Here is a 22,120-nt window from a genome sequence, read left to right on the forward strand (position 1 = left end):
ACCTGTTGGTAAAACATTACAACTTCGGTTTATTATATAAAATTATATACATGTATTATTATTTAAGACTTCTAAGAAAGAAGAAGTATTAAAGAAAATAAGTATTTATTTTTTAGTGAATAAATAGGTTCAAGATTCTTTATAATAAATAATATTGGATAATAATTTTGAGCTTAGACTTTTGTTTAAATTCTGTGAAGTTTTATGTATGAAAAAACAATATGATTACTTATATTTTGATATATAAAATAAATTTTTATATTATTATAACATGAATATCTATTAAATTATATTGTATTTATCGTTTTTATATAATTTACTTAAATTGATTAGTGGGATGTAGAGAAAAGAAATGTTTTCAAAACTTCATAGTCTCCAATAGTTAAAAAACTCAAAAATGTAATCGAGAAAAAGTTTATAATTAGATATTTTTTTTTAACATATATAAAAAATATAAAAAAGTATATTCAGAATTGAAAAATATACTAATAGAAAACACTGTATATAAAGTAATTTCAAGAAGATTTATAAAAAATTTAAAAAAGTGAATTTATCAGATTTATCTGTAAATACATGGTATTAAAAGAGGAATAATTTTAAGATATTCATAAAATGCAATGTATTCATCATGAATCATGATATATCTCTGACTTATAATCAAGTAAAATATTTCTCTCAATTAAAAGCCAAATGGCATCTTTCAAAACATATTTTACGTCTAAATCGATTCCCACAGTTATTTGTGGAGGAAGAATTCAATGTAATGGATTCAATATTTGCTCGAAGCGTCTGGTAGATTTGTATATCAATTGAAAATATTACTCGGATTATACTCAAATCCCGAGAGGGAGGTTAATCGTTCAATCAACCAAAACTCTCAATGGTTTCCTTGTTCGTCTTTCTACTTGCGTTCTATGCTAGATCAGAAGCACTCACGATTTCAGACAATCAGAAAATTGTTAAGGACAATATGGATCACATAAAACTGATTATCTTATCATTTCAAAAGATGTTGAAATAATTTGTGAATATTCATTTTAGCAATTGATAAAAATGTCAACATTAGTGATGATGTTTTAACAACCGAACAATCCGCCCCCTCAAGCTGTAACGAATTAGTATCCATTGGTATTGGCAAAAATTTAAAGACAATTGGATCCTCAGCTTTTGATACTTGCCAATCGTTAATTCACATTAATATACCTGATACTGTTACTCATCTTAGTTCCAGAATCTTTTATTTTTGCACCAAGTTACAAAACCTACAAATGGTCAAAATACTGTGTTATTGCAAACGAAACATTTCATGGATGTGGTTTGTAGCTTTTTACAATTCCTAAAACAGTTAAAACCATTGGTTGGTATGCATTCCAAAACTGTAATCATATGGAAACAGTTATTTTCGAGAAGGAATTGACCTTAAAGAGTTATCACATGACATATTTCATCAATGTGAAGAATTAGTTAACATTAAGATTACAAGCACAGTCTCTTCAATTGGTGAATATACTTTTTGTTCATGCCTCAGATTAAAAGAGATTAAAAATTTGGTTACATCCATTGCTGGCAACACCTTCGAAGAATGCAAACTTTTGACTTCAATTGTATTTGGCGAAAAAGTCGAAACAAATGGAATCGAAGCATTTTCTGGTTGTTCTAATTTGAAGGACATAACAATACCAAACTCCGTTATCACACTAAAGAATACGCATTCCATAACTTAGCTTCAATTACAATTGGCAAAAACGTGAACACCATTGATACAAATGCGTTTTTGGATTGCGGAGAACTCAAATATATTCGCTACAATGGCACTAAGGAGCCGAAGTGCGTCGACAGTTGTAGCTACAACTGTTTACGTCGGCAAAGATTACGAAGATAAAACATTTGGTGGAATCCAAGTTACCATAGACGAAGAGAAAAAGCCGGAACCAAAACCGGAAGAGACAGTGAATGAAGATAAGGAGACAAAAAATGATCTGAAATTATATAGGGGGGACGGAAATGTTTTATCCTAAATATAATAGAATCGAAATAAAAGATTTTAATTATTTTTTTTAGGTTTACTTATGATAGTAGTTACCTTTGTTCTTTATCACCCATTGACATCTTTCAATCCATTCTTCAAAAACTTTTGCTAAAGTATCCTTTGAAATTTCACACAAAATTTCAGTTATTTTATCGTGCAATTGTTGAAAATCATCGAATTTTTCTCCTTCTAGTTGATTTTTTAAAAAACCAAATAAAAAGAAATATGAAGGAGCAAGATCTGGTGAATATGGTGGCTGTGGAGCTCTTTTAAAACCATTATCAACCAAAAATTTAGTTGAAGCATTAGAGGTATGGGGAAATGCATTATCGTAATGTAAAACATATGGGTTTTCATTGGGCTTTTTTCTTTGTGGGTATACAATTTGCTTCAAGGGTTTAATTATATTATTAATAAAATACTTTGAGTTAAATTTTTCACCATCTTTCATAATATCAATCATAAAGAATTGATCAATATTCCAAAAGATAGTTACCATATATTTTATCGTGTCAATTTTTGTATCGATAATTTCAGGTAAATTATATCTTGATTGTGACCACATATGCTTGTGATCATATGATAAGAAAAATTATGATTCATCCCCAGTTATGATTCTATGGAAACCTTTTCTCTTACTAACTTTTAAGAAATCAAGAAGCTCAGTTGCTTTTCGCACTCTTTTTTCTTTCATTTCACATGTCAGTTCATATGGAACCACTCTTAAATTATAATAATGGTTGCCTAATTTATTGAGGTGATCATTTATGGTGGATCGTGGTATAGATAAGGTATCACTTAATGCGGATGTCGAATGAAATGGTTCCATTTCGAGTGCAGCCAAAATTTTTGAATCAATGAAATCAAGTACTGGTCTTCCTGGACTTTGAATGTTTGTTATTTCAGATCTCCCTAATTTAAATTGATGCACCCAATATTTTATGATATTAATATCAAGTGCATCTTGGTGATAAACATCATCTAACTCTTGTTTAATTTGGCTGAGTTTAAAGCCTTTTCTTTTCAGGAAAAATATGACTGCTCTTTGTTCGACTTCCATAAAAATGAAAAATGTTTAGCAAGAATGACAATATGAAAGTTTATTTTTGACATTTTTTCGATATATAAAATATTTCTGATCTCAAAAATTATATCATTATTATTACAGTCTTTTGTATTTTTATATATATAATTTTTATTAAAAAAAAATAAAAGGATCCTATTTAGGATAAAACATTTCCGTCCCCCCTATATATATTGCAATATTGTAAGCTGTTGGAAAACCATAAGTTTTCGAGAGCTTCAAAATATCTTTGAAGAATGAATGGAGATGTTAAACTGGGTCATTGAAAACAATGGGTAATACCTTATCAAATCTAAATCAAATTTTTTTTACTGGTTGAAATCGGAAAAGTGGTTATTATTTATTTACCTACTAAACTTATTTATATTTTTCAAGTAATTTTATAATTTCAATATCCCCTTTCTTAGTTGCATATGTAAAAGCTGTTTCTTTCATTTGATTGAAATTCCAAATTTGATTTTATAATTTTAATTATTAAATTGATAAATCTTTTAAAATATTTGAACATCTTTCATATTTATATCAATATTATCATTTTTAAGTAATATTTTAATAACTTCAATCTTTTTATTCTCAATCGCTTTGATAAGTGCTGTTTTATAAAATTTAATGATTTTCCAAATATAATTTTGATATCCAAAAAATTTCATAGAAAAATTATTATCAAAAAATAAATATTTTTAGCATTAATATCAATTCCTTTATGTTCAAGAAGTAATTTGACTATTTCTGTGTGGCCTTTTTCAGATGCATTCATAAGTGTTGTATTAAATAATTTAAATAATTTCCAAATATTATTTTGTAATCCAAAATTATTAAAATAAATATCAAATAAATCTAACAAAGATTTTTAGCATCAATGTCGATTCCTTCTTGTTCGATAAGTAATTTAGAGATTTTGATGTTACCATTTTCAGATGCAATCATGAGTGCTGTACTAAATAATTTAAATGATTTCCAAATATTATTTTGAAATATTAAATTATTAAAATAAATATAAAATAATACTAATAAATATTTCCTTTGGCATTAATATCAATTCCTTTATGTTCAAGAAGTAATTTAACTATTTCTGTATTCCCATTTTCAGATGCTACTATAAGTGCTGTTTTAAATAATTTAAATAATTTCCAAATATTATTTTGAATTTTTAAATTATTAAAATAAATATCAAATAAAACAAATAAATATCTTTAGCATTAATATTAATTCCTTTATGTTCAAGAAGTAATTTAACTATTTCTGTATAACCTTTTGAAGATGCTTCAATAAGTGCTGGACTAAATAATTTATATGATTTCCAAATATTATTTTAAAATCCAAAATTATAAAAATAAATCTTAAATAAAACAAATAAATATCTTTAGCATTAACATCAATTCCTTCTTGTTCAAGAAGTAATTTAACTATTTCTATATTATTTTTTATAGATGCTCTAATAAGTGCTGTTTGAAATAATTTAAATAAATTCTAAACATTGTTTTGAAATTAGAAATTATAAAAATAAATCCCAAATAAATAAAATAAATACTTTTAGCATTAATATCAATTCCTTTATGTTCAAGAAGTACTTTAACTATTTCTGTATTACCATCAGAAGATGCTCTAATAAGTGCTGTCATAAATAATACAAATAATTTTCAAATATTATTTTGAATTATCAAATTATTAAAACAAATTTTAAATAAAACAAATAAAAATCTTTAGCTTCAATATCAATTCCCTTTTTTTTAAGAAGTATTTTAACTGTTTCTGTTTGACCATTTTTAGATGCCATCATAAGTGCTGTATTAAATAATTTAAATAATTTTTAAATATTATTTTGAAATATTAAATTATTAAAATAAATATCAAATAAAACAAACAAATATTTTCTTTAGCATTAAGATCAATTCCTTTATGTTCAAGAAGTAATTTAACTATTTCTGTATGACCATTCCAAGATGCTAAAATAAGTGCTGTCCAAAATAATTTAAATAATTTTTAAATATTATTTTGAAATATAAAACTATTAAAATAAATATCAAATAAAACAAATAAATATCTTTTACATTAACATCAATTCCTTTATGTTCAAGAAGTAATTTAACAATTTCTGTATAACCATTTTCAGATGCCATCATAAGTGCTGTTTTAAATAATTTAAATAATTTTTAAATATTATTTTGAAATAGAAAATTATTTAAATAAATATCAAATAAAACAAATAAATATTTTTAGCATTAACATCAATTCCTTTATGTTCAAGAAGTAATTTAACAATTTCTGTATAACCATTTTCAGATGCCATCATAAGTGCTGTTTTAAATAATTTAAATAATTTTTAAATATTATTTTGAAATATAAAATTATTAAAATAAATCCAAAATAAAACAAAAAAATATCTTTTGCATTAATATCAATTCCTTTTTGTTCAAGAAGTAATTTAACTATTTCTGTATAATTATTGAAAGATGCCCACATAAGTGCTGTCATAAATAATTTATATAATTTCCAAATATTATTTTGAAATATCAAATTATTAAAATAAATACCAAATAAAACAAATAAATATCTTTAGCATTAATTCCTTTTTGTTCCAAAAAATATTTAACAAGTTCAATGTTTCCAGATTTTGATAAAAAACGTATAATATCGTTTGGAATTTGATTGAATTTAAGTAAATATTTGATAAGAAATAAATTTCCAATTCTTGCTGATTTTTTGATAATTTCATAATTGATCTTCATTCCTTCTTTTAATAAAAATGAAAAAATATCATAATTATGATTTGAAACACAAATTTTCCCTAATTCTTCTATTTGGTTAATTTCAATTATTTTATTATCATAAAGATAATGAAAAATATCATTTTGATGAAATTCTATTGCTGCTTCATATACATTTGCATATAAACGGTTTTGTTCACATAAATGAATTATCTCTAAATTTCCACCTGCAACTGCATATTTACCTGTATCTTCAAAATTAACATCATTCATTAACAAATATTTAAAACATTTAACAGATCCAAAAAATGCTGCATAATCAATTAATGTAACATTATCTTTATTAATAAATGAACATCTTTCATAAAGCGATGGTTCAATTGTTTGATTAAAATCAAATTTTGTTTGTGATGATATTTCTTGAAGTTTTTCTATTTCATCATTTCGAATTATTTTCGCAATTTCATTTGGATTATGTCCTTCTTTAATTAATTGTTTATGAAGTTCAAAATTATTATTTGAAAGTTTTTCATAATTATCTAAAATTTCTTTCTCAAAACTATGTTTTATTTGGTATAGTTTTATTTCGGATATAGTTTTATAGTGAATAAAATAAAATGATTTTATATTTCGTATCATTTTTTCTTCAATTATATTATGTTCAATCAATTTTTCAAGAATATAATTAGATTCTTGTGTATTTAAATGAAATAGAAAATTTGTAAATATATTAATGATATTATTCGTCGTTTCTTTATTTGTTTCTGAACATTGAAATGTTTTTATATATTCAATAATTATTTCAATTTTTTGATGATGTGCCTTAAAATATGAATAAATCAATTGACAAATGATAAGTTTAAATGAATAAGGATATTGTTGATTATTATGATATAATGATAATTCAACTGTTTCTGAAATATTATTTTCATTCATTCTAAATATTATTTCTTCTATTTTTTGCAACATTTCGACAGGATATTGGTTTTTTTCTTCAATTTGTGTTTGATTATTTCCCATTTTGTTTCCTTTCCTTATTGACCTTGGTCCAATAAATTGAATAGAAAACGACCAAATGGTCCTTTCAATTAGCGGTCTGCAGACATTTTGCTTGTTTTGAATAAATATCATTATCCATATTTATTTTTAAAGTTTCAAATAGTACATTCTTATAAATATTAGTGTATTTATTGTTTCTTGTAATATTATGATTTTTCATGAAACATCGTACCTTTATTCACAGAAACTTCATCCCCCAACGTACGTTAAGCCCAAATAACGTATTTTTTCTCATGTTTTTCTTGAAAATCCTGAAACCAAACAAAATTGAGGTATATATACAATCTTTTATTTGATTTGATATATTACTTTTTTGAGTTTCACTAAATTCCATGTAAATTTTTTGTAGTTTTATGGTTCCCTTGAAGAAAATAAGATGATACAAATATTTTGAGTAAATTTTAATCGTTTTGTATTTAATATAACGGTTTGTGAATAACGTCTTTTAAACGGTTTCAATCCCCCCCGAGGATGAATCCGACCAGATATGCATTGAAGATACCATTCTTACACAACTTAATAAAAATTATTAATTTATTTTGCAGATGAAAAATAAAATTTATTTTTTATTATCTGATCTGATCATGTGTTCAATTCGATTGAATTAGTCATGTGTTTTTATCAAATGATGAAGTTGGTCATATTTCTATTCAATGTTCAAGCATGCGAAAGGGCATGAAAATTCATGCACGAAATTTAAGGATGTTTTTCTTACAAGGTAATCATGTTGCATGATGGCAAAGAGCTATCGAGAGACTGCGCAAGAAAAAGGTACATGTGTACCATTTACAGAGAAAGTATAAAATAATCCAAGCATAAATAAACTCGCTGGCGCAGCAAATATTCGATTTCATGATTCATGGGATAAGAATCTTACTGCAGCTTATCAAGAATCTCAAAAAATTTATTTTAAGTGTATTGAAATATGTCGATGAATTTATACCAATATTTGCAGAAAAGATTAATGAATTTGATTTTGGTCCATCATTAATTTGTTTGTTATCACGTTTATCCAAAGAAACTATTTTGCAGTACAAAGAGAAGATATTTCATTTTTTATCTCAGAAAAAATATTTCTTATAAATACGAATGAAAAAATGAATTCTTTTTTGAAAATCCTTTTGGAAATTTAAAAGTTATATACCGAATGACAAATTAAAGAATTTGATTTTATTTACCGAGAACTATTAATTATCAGTTTAGGATTTGATCATATTATGGATTTTAGATAAGATTGAATCTTGATTATGTTTATAATAAGACAAGCATATTAACATCTGTATATGATTCTTATCAAATCACAGGTAAACCAGAATATCATGAAAAAAAAAATGGATGGATTGGAATGCTAATTGGCCTTATGCTTATTCTGATGATGTTGTTGTGAATTCAACAAATCAATTAATATTAATTGGTTCTGTTAATAATTTTATCAAATTCAGGACAAAAAATTGATACTTATGCAACTTGTGATGAACAAATATTTAAGTATGCTAAAGAAGATTATGATTTATAAGTTGCAAAATTAAATTTATTGATGGTGCAGCATGTACAGTATTATTTGAATTTTATCATCTACAAACAAGAAAAGAATCAATACAAAATCGTTTTAATCTTTTACAATATTTCCATGAAAATGAACATGGAAAACTTGTTGTTTTAAGTCAAGATGCTAGAGATCTTGTAATTCCTTATTGTGATTACTTTTATGGAATTTGGTACAAATGCAGTGGAATATTTAGGTGTAGCACAAACACAAGTTATGACTAATGAAAGCATACGTGTGCCTTTATTCCAACATGTTTTTCATGATTATGTTATATCTTTTTGGAGTGGTAACGATTATAATTCTAGATATATTCCTTTATGCGATTTATGAAATATATTACATGGTCCCCCTGCAGTTTATGTTATAACACAAAATAATTGAATCAATTTGTTTTGAAGACAAACAAGATATTTTCTTTTTGTGTGTGTCACTACCTATTTGAATTCCTAATTCTTTATAAAATTATATTTCAAAATGTTTAATCAATTATTGATGACATATTCATATGTAATGTAACTATTTTTTATCACTTATCTATATTAAAATCAAAATTAGAGAATAAATTGATTTTTACTTAGTTATATACAATAAATATTTATCTTAACACACTATAATCTTTCCTTGAAAAGCACCACAACTATGTGGGGTTTTTATTAAATATATTGAAAGTGAAAATATTTAAATTCTATTTTATAAATGCATAGAATGCATGGAAAGCATTTTACTTTCATGAAGCAATGAAAAAGTTCTATTGGTTTATTGAGCTAGGTCGCTGAGTAAAAAAAAATCTATTTAAAAGTGTTATTACAAAATAACAAATATTCATAAAAATTTTATTTTTATTGATAATTATTTTAAATTTGTTCAATAAATTTTTCTTCTTGAAAATCTTCAGCAAATGGATCTTCTTCAATGTTTATGTTACTTATTCCTGTTGTAAATGTATTCGTCGTTTCGTTTTCATTTTGTTCTGATTTATCATTTTCATAAATTTCTTCTTTTTTATTTCGAATATGTTTCAAAAATATAATTAATAATGTGATAATAACTATTACTATAACAATTACACAAACTGAAATGATGATAATCGTTGTTTTATTATCATTATTTTGATTATCATTAACATTAGGGTAAAACATTGTAAAGAAATCGGAATAATAATTATAATAAGTCGAATAAATAACAATCGTGTAACTGTAATAAATAAATTCTGTTTCAATATATGAAAATGTCGAATTGTTTATATATAATGAAAATGTTTTCGTTTGTGTTTCATAAATAGTTAATGAATGTGTAATTGATAATGTAATTGTTAATGTATATGAAAATGATAATGACAATGAAATATCACTTTGAAGTGATGCAGTAAATGTATTCGAATTAGAAAATGAATTTGATTGACTAAATGAATGTGTTGGAAGTGGTTCGCATATTCCTTCTGTGGATTCGCTAACAACATCTAATTGTCCAAATTGATCGTCGACATATGTTGAATATGTGATAACACTTGTTGATACATTATAAAATGCACTTAAACCAATGTTTGGTTCTTTGTCTCCATAATAATATATACATCGAAGTTTATTACAATTCCCAAATGCTGAACCTCTAATTTCTCTTATTCCATATCCAAGGATTAATATGATTAAATTAGAACATGTTGAAAATGCTGAATTTCCAATTGTTGTAACTGAATTTGGAATTGTAATGTTTTTTGATTGATGAACACAATGAAAATGCTCCACCACCAATTGTTGTAACACTTTCTCCAAAAATAATCGTAACCAAATTAGAACATGACGAAAACACATAGCCTCCAATATTTGATACTGAATTACCAAAATTAACTGAAACAACTGAAGGCCATCCTGAAAATGCATCACCTGGAATTTCATAAATATTTTCACTGATAGTTATAAATTTTGTGTTATTTTGATATTGTTTAATACCAATAAAATCATTTGCATTTGTGATTGAAAGTGTTGAATTATCTTTATGAAATATTTCATAAGAATTTGTGAAAAATATAACAAAAATTGAAATGAAAATATTTTCAATTTTTTTCTTTTCTTTTGCTTTCAATGTATATTTGGTCGTTAATATTTTCTGAACTGAATTTGTGTTTTTCTGATAAAATTTGATATAAATAACCGAAAATCTCATTGAAAAAATTAAGGTTAAATGAAGTAAAACATTGAAAATATTTGGTCCTTCTTCGTTGTCGTTTTGCATCATAAAAAAATGTGAAAATTCACGTTTTATAGAAGATATATCTTCATAACATTCGTTCAAAGCTTCCTCAAGTATGGCGTTATTGACAAATATCTTGATTTCAAAGTCTTTTTTCAAAATGCTTGAAAAATATGTTCTTTGAATATATTGTTTGTTATTAAAATCATGATGTGTCATTGCTGTAGATTTGTTGTTAAGCCTTGAATTTAAATATAAGTTTCTGATCAAAACTTTATAATAATTATTGTTAAATCTTTTAAATTTTTTGGTCATAATTTCATTATTTAAAACTTCTCTATCACATTGGTAAGTCATTCCTTCCTTGCTTTTGTCTTTTTGTATTTGTAATATTTCTTTTTGAATGATATAGGGTGTGATAAGTCTTATATCGTTTCTAAATCGCTTTGTCATGAGCAGAATGCTGAACAAAAGAAAGATTCTCATGCTTCAGCTTGTAATATACTTCTAGGCCTTCGCCAAATATACATCGGCTATCTCAAAAGTTTAAAATCTCACGGTTAAACGTTAAAAGCCCTGTTGTATAATTATAGTTTTTGAAATCAACTTAGAAATATTTGAATTAACATTTTAGAATGACAATCAAAGGAACGACTTTAAAACATTATGAATACACTTTTGAATAACATGATGAACGTATGTTATAGAGCTGTATTTGCGCTTTAATTTGATGTGTCTTTTGTCTGTTTATATGGTTTTTGTCATCATTAGAATTTATTCTTTTTTAATACATTGGTTATTCTTTAAGTCTATTATTTTATAAAAAGAGCTTGATGCACATAATCCTTCAATGTATTTTCAAATTAAGAAATATTTTCTGATTTTAAGATATATCAATCCAAGTAAAATCCATCAAATTTCATTTAAAAAGTGCTAACATTTAATGTAAATGTAATCATGATTCAAATTTAATCGGTGTTCAAACAAAACCACCTTGTTATATTTAAAGACAGTTATACATCTTCAAAATTCAAAATTTCTTATTAAAACAATTTAATAAAAAACATTAAAAAGTCAAAATGATAATATCGTTAATATGATTTCATTTTATTTTATGTAACATTAAATAATTTTGTATTAGTTCATAAAAATTAAATTTAAAAAATTTTATTATTACACATTTTATTCATAGCCAATTGTCTTCATCTTCTTTCACAATATCTTCAACTAAACTATTTACTTCTTCGATTTGCTTTGTACTTGACGTTGTCGTATCTTTAAATTGTAACTTTGAAATCGATTTTTCTTTCTTATTATTACTTCTCACTAAAAATATAACAATTCCAACAATGATCAAAACAAATGCAAATGATCCGCAAATAATTCCAATCAAAGCATTTGTCGTAATTCCATTTGGTGAATTTTCATCTGAAGTGTAAAACATTGTAAAGAAATTGGAATAATAATTATAATAAGTCGAATAAATAACAATCGTATAACTGTAATAAATAAATTCTGTTTCAATATATGAAAATGTCGAATTGTTTATATATAATGAAAATGTTTTCGTTTGTGTTTCATAAATAGTTAATGAATGTGTAATTGATAATGTAATTGTTAATGTATATGAAAATGATAATGACAATGAAATATCACTTTGAAGTGATGCAGTAAATGTATTCGAATTAGAAAATGAATTTGATTGACTAAATGAATGTGTTGGAAGTGGTTCGCATATTCCTTCTGTGGATTCGCTAACAACATCTAATTGTCCAAATTGATCGTCGACATATGTTGAATATGTGATAACACTTGTTGATACATTATAAAATGCACTTAAACCAATGTTTGGTTCTTTGTCTCCATAATAATATATACATCGAAGTTTATTACAATTCCCAAATGCTGAACCTCTAATTTCTCTTATTTCATATCCAAGGATTAATATGATTAAATTAGAACATGTTGAAAATGCTGAATTTCCAATTGTTGTAACTGAATTTGGAATTGTAATGTTTTTGATTGATGAACACAATGAAAATGCTCCACCACCAATTGTTGTAACACTTTCTCCAAAAATAATCGTAACCAAATTAGAACATGACGAAAACACATAGCCTCCAATATTTGATACTGAATTACCAAAATTAACTGAAACAACTGAAGGCCATCCTGAAAATGCATCACCTGGAATTTCATAAATATTTTCACTGATAGTTATAAATTTTGTGTTATTTTGATATTGTTTAATACCAATAAAATCATTTGCATTTGTGATTGAAAGTGTTGAATTATCTTTATGAAATATTTCATAAGAATTTGTGAAAAATATAATAAAAATAAAGATATTTTTCTGTTTTTTCTTTCCATTTGTTTTCATTTTATTAATTAAAAATTTGATTTCATAAAATAAAAAAAGTCCCAAAATCAAAAAGTTATACATTAGAACTTGAGCAGTTTCATTGAATTTGAACATTTTCTTCATGAAGCCATTATTCATTGAAATTGGTAAATAAGCTTTTAATGAAAAATGATTAAATACCAAAGAAAAGAATTTGAAATCATGTTTAACAAATGATATAGGTAAACTTAATAAATGGGAATGATGCTGATATTCTTCTGTGATATAATTAAATGTATTTGATTCATTCGCTGTTTGCATAATAAAATTTGTGACTTTAATGGATACACTCTCTTTGTTATAGGCTGAGTGTGTTAAATATTTATACCCTTTGGATTCTAAAGTAAGGTAAGGGGAGTGTTTGAGAGTTTGAGAAATAGATAATTGATCAATAAAAATCTTTGAACCTGAATTTTTTGGAGAGATTTGTAATAAGCAAAAGAAATACAATAGTAAAACCAAGAAGAAAGAACACATTTGCGAGAAAACTTGAGAAACTTGCTAATAAATCAGTCAAAAACGATACAGAAAAATTCAACCGCGCCTCCTTTCCGTCAATTCATTTGTGTAACTTTCGTTGAAACATGTTTTATTGTTTCTGCAATCGGAAGCTGTTTACAAAGCTGAAACGTAATGTTTTATTGAAAAGTGTCAGAAAATTAACTCGTTTATATTGTTGAAACACAGAAAAAAAATGATCGAAAGAAAGATTTTGCTTGTCATAAAGGAAAGCTTTTGAAGGAAAAACTTTCAAAAAGTTCGCATCAACACAATTAACAACTTATTGAATTTTGAATGCAGTATTTCTCTGTTTTTGTTTCATCGATCTGAAAAGACGCTGTCAACAAAATAAACGGTCATTTCAAATCAGAAAATCAATTTTTTTCATTTTCCACTGAACTAAATTTAAAGAAATATAAATAAATAAGTATATACATTCTATTCAATAAAATTATTGTAACTAAATTTTGTTATCTTATTTTTTTTAATGAGCAATCTCCAAAATTTCAAAAAAAATTTTGGGCTTTAGAATTACAAACAGAAGTTCAAATTCAATAAATATATATATATATATATATATATATATATATATATATATATATATATATATATAGAACTAATAATGGTTAATATTAATTTATATAATTGGTTTTTAGTTTTCATACTGTTTTTAAGTTATACAAGATTTTCAATATGTATAGACCAGAGCAAAAATTTCAAAATCTGTCTTTGCAATTTTTTATATTTTATTTGTTCTATAAATAGGATAATTCTTGAAACAATTTATTCATTTATTGGAGGCACTGGACAAAGGAGAAAAAATAACTTTTTGAATTGATTTTGCGGTTATAAATTTATAAAGATTCGTTCCTTCACGAGTGAGCGATACTCACAAAAAAGAATCACAAAATTAAACAGAAAATAAAAATATATTAAACATTTTTTTGACAATACTCGTATATACTCGTTTAGATGTGGTTAATTGATAAGCCCAGTCTTTGCTTAGATGACCGTTTGTGCGTTGTATCGTACACAAATTTAAATGGAAAGTGACTAAATTCAGAGGAAATTTTAAAAAAATTATTATATCTTCATAAAAATTTTCATTCAAAAAAATATCTTATAATTAATTATTTTTAAACACTTTGATTATGATTTAATTGTTAAATATGAAAAGTATTTAAATCATATATTATCTTTAATTAAAGCATCTTATGAAGGTTATACAGAAATAGTTAAATTACTTCTTGAATAAAAAGGAATTGATATTAATCCTAAAGATAATTCTCAGTTTAATTATTTAAGATCTTGATTATTTCCCATTTTGTTTCTTTTCTTAACAAATAAATATTGATAAACGGTCGATTTTATATGATACAAAAAAATTTCATATTTTGATTCAGGATGAGTTTAATCAATTAATTTGATTTATCTCCAAATTAAGGCGCTGAATTAAGCCCAGAGAGAACGTGATTTTAAAGCCCAAAAACCAAGAAACAAGCAAAAACCTCTTTTTTCACAACCAAAAGAGTTTGTTTAGTTTCACACAATTAATTATCGTACCATTTAAAACACACTAAAAGTGCAATAAATAAAGTTTAAATATACCTGGAGATTGTTTCATGAGTTAATTATGAAATGCCTGGAATAAATCCAAGTCCATTTGCTTATTCATATATAAATAAAAAAATGACAGTAGAAGGAAAAACTGTTGACGTACATTTATATGATCTTGTTGGAGCTGAAATTCCAAAAAAGCCCCCACCAAATTACCATTTATATTTAACTCGTCTTGAAATAAATGGAGTAATTCTTCTCTACGACATCACACAAAAGGACGCATTTCAAATAATTCCTGAGTGGATAAAAAGTATTCGTCAATCTAATAGCAAAGTTGTTATTATGCTGATTGGATCGAAGTGTGACGTTGATGAAAAGCGCGAAGTCTCTTTCGAAGAAGGAGCTGAGTTCAGTAAGAGTGAAAATCTCATTTTCTATGAAGCATCGTCTATTAAAGAAATCAATGTTCGTGAAGCATTTGCTTTTTTGGTCACGAAAATAGTTAAAAATTTTATAAACAATGCAGAAACCAATAAAAAACAAAATCAAATCGAAAGTAATTATTTATGTAATTTATCATGAAATATAAATAAACAATAATGAATTCATTAACTTAAATTTGACTTCAAGAATTGCAAAAATATTTTGATTAAAGGTATTTAATTGTTTTATTAAATATTTAACCAAATAATTTTGGTATATTTCAAAATAATATTTAAAAATTACTTAAATTATTTGAAACAGCACTTATTAGAGCATCTGAAGGTCATACAGAATAGTCAAATTACTTCTTGAACAAGAAGGAATTGATATTAATTCTAAAGATATTTATTTGTTACATATGATATTTAATTATATAATTTATTATTGTGATTTATAAACATTTGTAATAATCTTGAACAACCTATGATTGACAATCTTGTAAAAGTTTTCTCGAGAAGAGTGGATTTAGGCACTAAATTTGGTTCCTGTGTGTAAAACATTCCTTTTCCTCTGTTTTCGAACATGGATGAATTCACAATGTTCCAAGCCACTAAAGGTTTGATCATTTATTTTCTGTAATTACATTCCCATTATGTAAACATAAGTATTTATTCAATTCCTTTTTGTTTATATTCAATAATTCATATTTTCAAATTTCCAGCAAATCGAATAAAATAAACAATTTTCTAATTAATAAATTTATTTAATTTCCAAGATCGAAGTCTATATCATTTACATCTTTCCATAAGTCTTCATTCCCATTTCCTGCCACGGCGGTTTTCACTAGTTCGTTTCCGTTACCGTTCACCCGCAGTTGGGGTGCCTCAACTTTCTCCTGTTCAAATTTCATTGGTTTATTTTTCTGACTCATTCCTAATCCTCCTCCGATTTCGAATTGTTCTTGCACGAATTTACCTCTTTGCATTTGTAAGTGCATATTTAAGTCATCTTCATCACCCATATCATTGTTCATTTGCATTTCTTCTTGTTCCCGTTCAATATATTCCGCTAACATTGCTTGATAATGGTCAGACTTTTGTGTTAGCCCCATTTCATTAGTTAATTTGATTAGGTGTTCCAAACATTGACGGTTCATTGGATCCATGTCAATTACTTTCTCATACATCTCTAAAGCTTCTTGCTTACAGTCCATGTTTCGATAACAGGAAGCAACAAACAGTGGATATCGTGGTTCTTTTGGTGCCAAAATTGACGCACGCTCGAAAAATTTTAATGCATTATCATATTGTTGATGATGTTGATAATATGTACCTAGCCATGAAACGACTTTGATATCGGATGGACAGTATTTGAAGCTTTCGCAATAACATTGAAATGCTTGAGTCTCATTTCCATCACGGTCCCAAATACTGGCTAAGCGACTCCAAACTGCCGGGTCTGTTTGGACAAGATTAATTAAACGATGTAACCAATCAATAGCATTTGGAATGTCTCCAACTTTTTCATAACAATCACTTATTTGGAAAACAACTTCAGGGGATTTTGGAATTAAGCGATTAAGTTTGTCGAGGACCTGAAGTGCCTCATCAAAAGCTCCCATAAGTTTTGAAACTACTCCGAAATTATATAATGCTTCAACACAATCAGCTTCAACGCTAATTGCTTCAAGGTAACAATCACGTGCTTCTTCTTCTCGTCCTGCTTGCCAATGACAATTACCTTTATTGACTAATGCTTGAGCATTATACTTATCATGATCAATTGCAATGTTTGCATATTCAAGGGCTTTATCAAAGTCTTGTTCCAGAAGATATAGGAATGAGAGATTAGTGGCAGCAAGTGCCATAAGAGAGGGATCCTTCTTTCGGATGCCCCGAAGCATTTCAATAGCTTTGTTCGCATTTCGGTGGTTTAAATGCGCTAACGAGTACGCGATCTCAAATTCCCCCGAAGCCTCTGGATATTTCGATTTCTTAAGTTGTTGGAGGACAAACTCGTATGATTCTTGCCAATCTTTATCACTTCTTTCAGCTACAAGTCGTGACGCAAGAATTATTAACCGAACTTCTTCACGACGTTCGACATGAAGTTGATTACCAAGTATATCAGAGTCGTTAAGATCAGAGATAGAATTACGTGGTTTAACTGCTAAAAGACGTGTATATGCTTCTTTTAATTCATCCATAGATGAAAGAAAAGAATGACAAAGAACAAGATTATACCCTGTTTTAACAGAAGGATCTTGTCGCATCGCTGTTTCAAATGATGAAAGCGCTTTGTTGTAATCGCCAAGTTTAATTTGTGCTATTCCACAACATTGATAAAACCTGGCAATAAGACGATTTGAATTGTTTTTAAGATGATTAATCCCCATTTCGTAATTCTTGACTGCATCTGCATATTGTTTTTGAGCCATATGAAGATTTCCTATTTCAAGATAAATAATATAAGGATTTGGAAATTCACGATCTTTGAGAAGCCGTTGATATCTATGAAGAGCATCATCAAACATTGAATTGGCTTTGTATGCATCTGCTAATTGCATAAAAACTGTATATTTTATCGATTTGAAATCTGGTTCTTCAGTGTTATTCTGATTAATAAACTCTTGGAAGCTTTTCATTTCTGTTTCTGCCTCTTTGGCTTTAGCTAATGCTTTTTGAGGATCTCCTTTTGTTAAAAGATTTGAAGATTCTTGAATTGCACCATTAATATTTTTCTTAAAAGCTTTGATTTTATTGGCTGCGCTATCATTATTGTCTTTAAGGAATTGAGAAAATGAATCAAGAACATGTTCAAGTGGAGAAATGACTTTCTTTCCACCTGACGTTGTTAGACCAGTATTATACCCTGCACCTTTTCGAGAAGACATTGGTCTGGAAGAAGTAACTGGTCTCCCACGTGATGAAGAAAGTCTTGTTGCCATTCGTAATCTTTATCAAACGTATATAACCGTAGTTCTTGCGGTTCTATACAAAATCGAAAAGTGACATGTTATTCTATGCATTTTGATCGGCGAATACCAAAAATGCTTGAAGGGATTCCGTTTATTAATTTCAAGACCCCTGCAAACATCGAAATGTGTACAAGTTCACAATCAACAGAAGAAATGAAATGTAAATTTGCTATTGGTTCTTCAAATGTTAAATTAGTATCTTTACTTCTTTTATATAATGGAATTTTTCCAACTAAAGATAATGATTTTTCACTTCTTTGGTCAACACCAAGTGAATCTGAATCTATTACACCAAAATACTCATTTCAACGTATTAATCATTTTCCTTATTCCAAACAAATTATTGGTAACAAAGCTCAATTATCATATATTATTCAAAGCCATCCCAATTACCTTGATTTCCCACCGTTTTATCCAATAACATATATATTACCAAAAGATCATGATCTTCTTTATAAACGAATGAAGTCATCCCCACGTACTGAATTCATTGAGAAGCCACCAGATGGAAGTTGTGGTCGAGGTATTAAGATTGTAACATTTAATGATTTTTATCTCCTTCATCGTACATCAGTTGTCTCTGAATATATTTCACGACCATTAACAATTGATTCATTTAAATTTGACTTACGAATCTATGCACTTGTTACCTCATATTCACCATTACGTGCCTTTGTATATCAAGAAGGGTTATGTCGCTTTGCTACCGAATTATATCGCGTTGGGAAAAGCAACATTTATTCGCAACTAACAAACTCGACACTTAACAAACATTCTCCGAATTATAACGACAACTTCAAATGGAAGTTAACTGATTTATTAATCGAACTTGAGCATCGTTATCAAATATCACAAACTTTAATACGTAATAAAATAAATCGTGTCGTGTCTCAAGCAATCGCTTTGATACAACCAATAATGACACCGAAATATCGGAATTATATATATTGCCCTTATTTCGAGTTATATGGATTCGACTTATTACTCGATCATTCTTTAAATGTTTGGCTGCTTGAAATTAATACTAACCCTTCAATGTCGTATAATGAATCTGTGGATTTCGATGTGAAAGTTCCGCTTTTAATTAACACTTTAAATATTGTCGGAATTCCAAATTTATATTTTAATGATTTATTAAATATTTCGCAATTCGTTGATCCGAAAAATATTGAAGAAATTGATAATGATATAGTTAGGGCAGAAGATTTAAGAAACTTAAACGCTGGTAATGGATTTATTAGAATTTTCCCTTCAATAGAAAATTCAGATTTAGAAAAATTATTAAAAAAGGCGCCATGTAAACCACAGAAAAGAAGACGATACAGTCCTGAAAAAGTGGCAAGATTGTTCACGAAGGCGCAAGCAATAGAATTACTATTAAAATATATAATCGAAATTTGTAACGGTGATGAAGATAATCAATTAGATAAGGTAAAAAGATTTGTAAGAGCTCAAGGGTTTAAAGGAAGTATCAAAGAATTTTTAAGATATATGAGAAGAAGAAATGAAGGTGAAGACGTGGAATTGCCAAAGGAAATGGAAAAGGCAATTTTAAAGAGTTCAAAGATGAACATTAAACGATTGTTTATGAATTGTAACTTAGCGGGTGTACAAAGAGTGGAAATGTTGTTTGAATAGAATAAAATAAATGTTTATATTATATTTTGTTGTTCATTAATTAAAAACTTTCCTTAATGATTTTTTTATGGGATTAATTTGATTGTTCATGAAGTTAAATTTTTTTTCCAGAATTTGGTGATTCTATTAATTACAAAACGTTTTTATATTGATAATGCAATAACATAATGAGTAAATGATGGATCTGAAGTTTCATTTTGTTTAATCAGATTGGGGTGCCTCATTCTCAAAAAAATGGAACCAAAAGAAGAAGATGATAATGAAATGGAAACACTTGGACTTGTTGAATCACCAAATACCAAAGTAACAAACAGAAGGATTGATTTCCTTACTGGCCGTCAAGCTGTTTTTATTCTTCTTGTTTATCTTATTTGCAATATGGTAATTTTAATTTTATATACAAATGGGCCAAGTTATATTATCACAAAGTTAATGAAGTTTGGTGTTGTAAAAGACGATTTTAATCTTGGAATTCGTCGTTTTTCATTTGATTTTGTCGGCATGAGCATATTTAATGATTTCCTTTCTTTAAGCATCTTCTTTAATGAACCACTCACAGTTGAAAAATCAATTAATGCAAGCTTTTACTTTTTAATGGCCATGAATAAAGGAACAAATTTCATTCGCAAAGTCGAAAAACCAGCCCAAAACATTATTATAAATGGGAATGACAAAAGTTCCTTTTTAAAAGGCATTCCAATTTATACAGCAGAAATAATCAATTTTGATAGTCTTCATTCAATCATCACAATGAACACAAAATCCAACTTTACCGGTTCATTCCAATGGGCTTACACTGATTTATCATATACTATTTTTGACATATTTGTTCGATTTGCTTTTTTAGTTTCAGGGATAGTCTGTATTATATATTTACGTAATTCTTTTAAAGGTAATGACAACATATCTGTTAAGTATATGCTTTATCTTGATATTTTGTTTATTATTGCATGTAATCCATTTTATTTATTGAACTATGCAACGAATTCACAACACATCAAATTAGTTGACACTTTTCTACGATTTCTTTTCTTTATTTTCTGCACATTTACAGCAATTTCTTTGTTGCTTATGAAAGATCTTGTACGAAAAGAAATATCATTTACATGGATCTTTATTCGATTAATACCATTTGGAATTGCGTTTATTATCTTTACCGGTACATACGGCTATGACATATTAATGTTTTCGAAAGATACACAATTGTCATGTAATCCGATCTTTTATTATATAAGATTTCTTTTAGTTTTTGTGTATTTTGTTGTTTTAATATTCGGTATAATGACGTATGTGAGTGAAACTTATGAAAAAATAGTCTGCGCATTTTTGGCTTTGATTTTCTTTTCCATTTTGGCTATCGTCGAATTGGATTCATTGATAAATCATGGCGAAGGAAGGTTTTATAAGGCGCAATTGGTGTACTTCCTTGCTGCTGCAACTTATACACTATTTTATAATTTCTTAAATTGCCCTATTAATTCATATATGGAAAATGCTGAGTGTATAGATGAGAAAGAAAGTAAAGAAGGATTAGAAATGTTGGTATCAAATTCAGATAATGATGAAAAGAAAAATGAAGAAAATGTCGAGTCAAACCATGAAAAAAATGAGGAACAGCCAAAGCAATAACAAAAGCTGAGTCTGAATATTTTTATTAAATATTTTTGTAAAATTAATTTTGACAAATCTGTTTTTAGCCTTATGAAAAAAATATATTTGCAGCCATTTTTAGCATAACAAGTGTTCGCGCTTCTAAGCAATTGTTTCTAATAAAAAAATTGAACCTCACAGTCGGTGGCAGGTAATGTCAAATTGCCCGTTTATGGTTATGACGGTCATTGAGCGTAATTTAATTGAATAGATCTAGGCATATGCCGTTCAAATCCAAAAATAACCTCAATTCAGCTATGAAAAAAAGTGCGTTTGAACGGAAATCAGAACCATCGATTGTTTATTACTCAGAAAAAGCTTTCACGTAAAAGTCAGGGTCTCTTCACTATT

At 26.9% G+C, this 22,120-nt stretch overlaps 1 protein-coding gene across 1 annotated transcript; it reads right to left on the bottom strand.

Annotated features, from left to right (window-relative positions):
- Positions 1-16,267: 16,267 nt before the first annotated feature.
- GO595_000309 (TPR Domain containing protein) lies at positions 16,268-18,451 on the bottom strand (the record flags this gene model as incomplete). Its single annotated transcript, XM_067916067.1, has 1 exon — positions 16,268-18,451. One exon carries the CDS (start codon positions 18,449-18,451, stop codon positions 16,268-16,270), a length of 2,184 nt encoding a protein of 727 aa, XP_067779764.1.
- Between the last annotated feature and the right edge of the window lie 3,669 nt (positions 18,452-22,120).

Source organism: Histomonas meleagridis, assembly GCF_020186115.1.
Source record: "Histomonas meleagridis strain 2922-C6/04-10x chromosome Unknown contig_1, whole genome shotgun sequence".
NCBI classification, from domain to species: Eukaryota; Parabasalia; order Tritrichomonadida; family Dientamoebidae; genus Histomonas; species Histomonas meleagridis.